Raw genomic sequence first — 6,379 nt, 5'->3', positions numbered from 1 at the left:
TTGTGATATAAATAATGCAATTTATCGTAAGTGTATTAAAAGTAAGTAAAGCTGTATTTATATTAATAACATGAATGGTGAATAGAAAACCAGTTTATACCCGGTGCTGGCAGAACTGCAACGGATATAAAAAGCACGAGAAAACCAACCTCTACGTCTTTTTATTCATAGTGATATCCACTAACTTACACAGTTTGTCTGAAAATGTACCTACAATGCCACACAGGAAGAATATGCACACACTCACTATCCACTAATTTACACACAGTGTCACACAGGAAGAATATGCACACACTAACACACGCTAAAACGTGGCACTATCCACTAATTTACACACAGTGCCACACAGGAAGAATATGCACACACTAACACACGCTAACACGTGGCACTAACCACTAATTTACACACAGTGCCACACAGGAAGAATATGCACACACTAACACACGCTAACACGTGGCACTATACACTAATTTACACACAGTGCCACACAGTGTAATCTGCACTATTGCACATATGGAGATTTACAGAACTACTTTTAGGCTAATTTGTATGTGTGTCACTGCAAATGAATGTGTGTGTATGATTGTGTGTTTGTGTAATATCAGTGTGTCACTGTGTCTCTGAGTGAGTGAGCATGTATGTCTGATAGTACTGTACGTGTGTCTGTGTAATATCAGTGTGTCACTGTGTCTGTGAGTGAGCATGTATGTCTGATAGTATTGTATGTGTGTTTGTGTAATATCAGTGTGTCACTGTGTCTGTGAGTGAGCATGTATGTCTGATAGTACTGTACGTGTGTTTGTGTAATATCAGTGTGTCACTGTGTCTGTGAGTGAGCATGTTTGTTTGATAGTACTGTATGTGTGTCTGTGTAATATCAGTGTGTCACTGTATCTGTGAGTGAGCATGTATGTCTGATAGTACTGTACGTGTGTTTGTGTAATATCAGTGTGTCACTGTGTCTGTGAGTGAGCATGTATGTCTGATAGTACTGTACGTGTGTTTGTGTAATATCAGTGTGTCACTGTGTCTGTGAGTGAGCATGTATGTCTGATAGTACTGTACATGTGTTTGTGTAATATCAGTGTGTCACTGTGTCTGTGAGTGAGCATGTATGTCTGATAGTACTGTATGTGTGTTTGTGTAATATCAGTGTGTCACTGTGTCTGTGAGTGAGCATGTATGTCTGATAGCACTGTACGTGTGTTTGTGTAATATCAGTGTCAGTGTGTCACTGTGTCTGTGAGTGAGCATGTATGTCTGATAGTACTGTATGTGTGTTTGTGTAATATCAGTGTGTCACTGTGTCTGTGAGTGAGCATGTATGTCTGATAATACTGTATGTGTGTTTGTGTAATATCAGTGTGTCACTGTGTCTGAGTGAGCATGTATGTCTGATAGTACTGTACGTGTGTTTGTGTAATATCAGTGTGTCACTGTGTCTGTGAGTGAGCATGTATGTCTGATAGTACTGTATGTGTGTTTTTGTAATATCAGTGTGTCACTGTGTCTGAGTGAGCATGTGTGTCTGATAGTACTGTACGTGTGTTTGAAGGTGTAACTACATGTGTGCATGTAATGTGTGTTACTGTGTTACATGTGTGCATGTAGTGTGTGTTACTGTATAAGTAGTGTTGTATGCATTTGTGTAATGTATAAATAAATAAATATTGTTTGACTAAGTATTAACACATGTACCCCATATAAAAAAAAAACATCAGACCCTATAAACCAGATTAAGATGTTCTTAGTGGGTTGACAAATTGTTTTTTTTTATCTATATTACTCCCCAAAACACCCCATTTCCTTCTTTGTTTATTATGTTTTGTGTACTGAATACCCACAGCAGCTGGAATGACAAATATTGGTAACCCGCCTTCAGTGATATTAAACAAACACAATCTCCAGCACTCACAGACACATATACCCAAATGATGTAATTGACACATGCACATATTTACAAACCCAGACACAGAGACAGGCACACACATGCACCCAAACAGACATACATACACAATTTGGCTTCTTTTTTAGCACACCATCAGAACATATTTGTTATGGGCTGCCTGAGGTTGATGTGAGTCACACTCACAAATTAAATTGATGACTTGTGGTTGCCGTAAATAATTAAGTCTCTCTTTTATTAGTGGGCTGGACTGGGGACACAATATATCAATCTCATGGTCAAGAAAAGGGACCCCACAACTCAGTCATGTCCCTGTGAGTTATATTTCACAGTGTGCTATCATATCGCGCACTATAGTATTTGAAAACATTGTCTGTCCTTTGAAATACCAGGAAGATGACAATAAATATAGACATATATGATATTTTTATTTTCATGCAATACCTCAATATTTACAGAGAGTGAAGACTCGGCCCTGTCAGTTCTGCTAAGTTCAGGCAGGTACCCTGCGTTACTCATTGACCCACAGAAAGAAGGTATTAACAGAATAGTAAATTGCTTTATATTAATTGTTAATTCTGCAGACAGTTTGCCGATCTCAGGGTAGTAATACTTATGGAGACGTTATGCATCCAAGAAAATAATAAAAAATAATAGAAGTATAAAAATAATATTATTAATGTCCAATTATTTTTTCCGTGAGGGTACAGCTAGCTTTCACTGGTCTTTAGGTTTGTACAGGTACGTCGGAGTTGAGATTACAAGGTTAGACATTCCGTCCAGGTTTAACCAGTTCAGGCCTTTCCTCCGATATTTTGTTGTTATCTCGCCCCAACTCTGGGTACAGGAGAATTCAGTTAGGCCCGGTAATATTATTAGGGCGTCCGCTGTGGTTGGATATTGTAGAATGATCTTTGGGTTCTGGTAAATCACAGAGATGGGTTTCTGATGAGCGTTAAGAAGAGACCCAGACACAGAGCCAGGATGGCGTAGCTGGACTTCACGCTGGTGGCCCCGCTTTTGTTACACAGGTCAGTGCTGCAGCATGACACGGTACCCGAAACAATCAGAACATTCAAACTGGTTGCCTTGCAGTCGGACTCACAGGATTTGGAAATGGTGGCCGCAGACAGACTACCTGTGGGATTAACACAAAGTACTTTAACTCTGGGAGAGGGAAAGGGGAGAAAAGGAAAGGAAGAAAGTCTATGTTATGTTTGACTCTTACCGATTCCCCCAGAAACCACCGAGGTCTTGCAGTAAGTACTGGCTGCCGTGCAGTTGGTCGCATTCATACAGTTGGTGTTACTGGCCTTGCCTGTACACGTGTAACACTGTAATGCAAAGCCTAGAAATAAAAATGCCTAATGTGAGTTAATCCAGAAGCAAACAAGGCAAACAGCTATATAAAGGGTAGTAGATACCTGGAATAGCCTTCCAGTGGGAGGAGTAACAGTGATATAGAAAGGGTAGTAGATACCTGGAATAGCCTTCCAGTGGGAGCAGTAACAGTGATATAGAAAGGGTAGTAGATACCTGGAATAGCCTTCCAGTGAGAGCAGTAACAGTGATATAGAAAGGGTAGTAGATACCGGGAATAGCCTTCAAGTGAGAGCAGTAACAGTGATATAGAAAGGGCAGTAGATACCTGGAATAGCCTTCCAGTGGGAGCAGTAACAGTGATATAGAAAGGGTAGTAGATACCTAGAATAACCTTCCAGTGGGAGCAGTAACAGTGATATAGAAAGGGTAGTAGATACCGGGAATAGCCTTCCAGTGGGAGCAGTAACAGCGATATAGAAAGGGTAGTAGATACCTGGAATAGCCTTCCAGTGGGAGCAGTAACAGTGATATAGAAAGGGCAGTAGATACCTGGAATAGCCTTTCAGTGGGAGCAGTAACAGTGATATAGAAAGGGCAGTAGATACCTGGAATGGCCTTCCAGGGGGAGCAGTAACAGTGATATAGAAAGGGCAGTAGATACCGGGAATAGCCTTCCAGTGGGAGCAGTAACAGTGATATAGAAAGGGTAGTAGATACCTGGAATAGCCTTCCAGTGGGAGCAGTAACATTGATATAGAAAGGGCAGTAGATACCTGGAATAGCCTTCCAATGAGAGCAGTAACAGTGATATAGAAAGGGTAGTAGATACCTAGAATAGCCTTCCAGTGGGAGCAGTAACAGTGATATAGAAAGGGTAGTAGATACCTGGAATAGCCTTCCAGTGGGAGCAGTAACAGTGATATAGAAAGGGTAGTAGATACCAGGAATAGCCTTCAAGTGAGAGCAGTAACAGTGATATAGAAAGGGTAGTAGATACTGGGAATAGCCTTCAAGTGAGAGCAGTAACAGTGATATAGAAAGGGTAGTAGATACCTGGAATAGCCTTCAAGTGAGAGCAGTAACAGTGATATAGAAAGGGCAGTAGATACCTGGAATAGCCTTCAAGTGAGAGCAGTAACAGTGATATAGAAAGGGCAGTAGATACCTGGAATAGCCTTCCAGTGGGAGCAGTAACAGTGATATAGAAAGGGTAGTAGATACCTGGAATAGCCTTCCAGTGGGAGCAGTAATTTCTAACAGTGATATAGAAAGGGTGGTACTTGGAATATTCAGATGGTGGAAGTAGTAAAGATAAAGTGTCGCCAATTATTTACGATTTAGTACAAAATAAATAAACTGGCAGAGAGGAAGGTGGATGGAGTTGGTAAGGCTGAAAACCTTTCTGAATATCTCACACCACTGATACAATGTTACAGGTAAAGGCCAAGAAAGTCCGGCATAACAGAAATCGCCAGGAATTATATCATCACAGGCTAATCTGATGGAAATACTATGAATGGACAAAAACAGAATATGACAGCAAATCAAAGTGTCCGATCCTACCTGTCCCTGTGCAGAGGGCAGTCAGCAGGAAGATGGCTTTCAAGGTGTCCATGATGGGTGAATGAGGACCAGTGGACATATTGAAAGCCAGAAGCTTCTTATATAGGGGTGTTGGTTTCTACCAAGTCAATGGGATTTCCTGAATAGGAAAGGTTTTCCTGAATAGGAGACATGTTTCTGGGTGGGAACCCAGAAACATGTCTCCTATTCAGGAAAACCCTTCCTGAAGCTGCCTACCTGTTTATCAAGATTGTCCTGATGTAATTGTATAGAGACAAGACCATCATCCTCCATGGAGACAGAACGAGTATTGTCTTCTCTTTGATCCTAGGTGTGCCTGTTTCTCTGGGATAGAGATCTCCATAATGTAAGGCTGCCCCATGGGATTTCTTGTTAGACACTAGGATTAAGAGATTCAAACAAAACAAGTTTATCTTCTTAATATTGAAAGAACTCTGTGTGCAATGGTGGACATTATCTCCCCCCTTAACATGAAGGAAATTGAATGGGGTTACTGGGTGAGCCCCAGGTTGGTGTTAAATAAACCTGGGCTGCTTTACAAAAGGCTTGTTTAGTTATCACGAGTTTGCTGGAAAAGTTATTTGTTGTTGAAGACCTGTTTCTCCAGTTCCTCCCTCGTTCCCCCCTCTAATAATATTGTTAAAGCGCTACGGAATCTGTTGGCGCTGTATAAAGGGAGATAATTCTAATAATAATAGAAAGGGTAGTAGATACCTGGAATAGCCTTCCAGTGGGAGTAGTAACAGTGATATAGAAAGGGTAGTAGATACCTGGAATAGCCTTCCAGTGGGAGCAGTAACAGTGATATAGAAAGGGCAGTAGATACCTGGAATAGCCTTCCAGTGGGAGCAGTAACAGTGATATAGAAAGGGTAGTAGATACCTGGAATAGCCTCCCAGTGGGAGTAGTAACAGTGATATAGAAAGGGTAGTAGATACCTGGAATAGCCTTCCAGTGGGAGCAGTAACAGTGATATAGAAAGGGCAGTAGATACCTGGAATAGCCTTCCAGTGGGAGCAGTAACAGTGATATAGAAAGGGTAGAAGATACCTAGAATAACCTTCCAGTGGGAGCAGTAACAGTGATATAGAAAGGGTAGTAGATACCTGGAATAGCCTCCCAGTGGGAGCAGTAACAGTGATATAGAAAGGGTAGTAGATACCTGGAATAGCCTCCCAGTGGGAGCAGTAACAGTGATATAGAAAGGGTAGTAGATACTTGAAATAGCCTTCCAGTGGGAGCAGTGACAGTGATATAGAAAGGGTAGTAGATACCTGGAATAGCCTTCCAGTGGGAGCAGTGACAGTGATATATAAAGGGTAGTAGATACCTGGAACAGCCTTCCAGTGGGAGCAGTAACAGTGATATAGAAAGGGTAGTAGATACCTGGAATAGCCTTCCAGTGGGAGCAGTAACAGTGATATAGAAAGGGTAGCAGATACCTGGAATAGCCTTCCAGTGAGAGCAGTAACAGTGATATAGAAAGGGTAGTAGATACCTGGAATAGCCTTTCAGTGGGAGCAGTAACAGTGAAATAGAAAGGGTAGTAGATACCTGGAATAGCCT

General features: G+C 41.4%; 1 protein-coding gene across 1 annotated transcript; it reads right to left on the bottom strand.

The window, feature by feature from the left end:
• Window positions 1–2,724: 2,724 nt before the first annotated feature.
• Window positions 2,725–4,898, bottom strand: LOC134607690 (lymphocyte antigen 6E-like). Its single transcript, XM_063450233.1, has 3 exons — window positions 4,793–4,898; window positions 3,135–3,254; window positions 2,725–3,044 (listed from the first exon to the last, which is right to left on the bottom strand). The coding sequence occupies exons 1-3, from the start codon at window positions 4,869–4,871 to the stop codon at window positions 2,836–2,838; spliced, it is 408 nt and encodes a 135-aa protein (XP_063306303.1). The 5' UTR covers window positions 4,872–4,898; the 3' UTR covers window positions 2,725–2,835.
• Between the last annotated feature and the right edge of the window lie 1,481 nt (window positions 4,899–6,379).

This window comes from Pelobates fuscus, chromosome 4, assembly GCF_036172605.1.
Source record: "Pelobates fuscus isolate aPelFus1 chromosome 4, aPelFus1.pri, whole genome shotgun sequence".
Lineage (NCBI taxonomy): Eukaryota > Metazoa > Chordata > Amphibia > Anura > Pelobatidae > Pelobates > Pelobates fuscus.
This window is presented reverse-complemented; position numbering and strand designations above follow the sequence as displayed.

Excerpts from the sequence above, each read along its gene's own strand:
- LOC134607690 (XM_063450233.1), bottom strand. The coding sequence starts at position 4,871 with ATGTCCACTGGTCCTCATTCACCCATCATGGACACCTTGAAAGCCATC. Across the intron at positions 3,255-4,792 it reads TGCCCTCTGCACAGGGACAG|GCTTTGCATTACAGTGTTAC; the intron begins GTAGGATCGGAC and ends TTTTATTTCTAG. Across the intron at positions 3,045-3,134 it reads GGTGGTTTCTGGGGGAATCG|GTAGTCTGTCTGCGGCCACC; the intron begins GTAAGAGTCAAA and ends TTAATCCCACAG.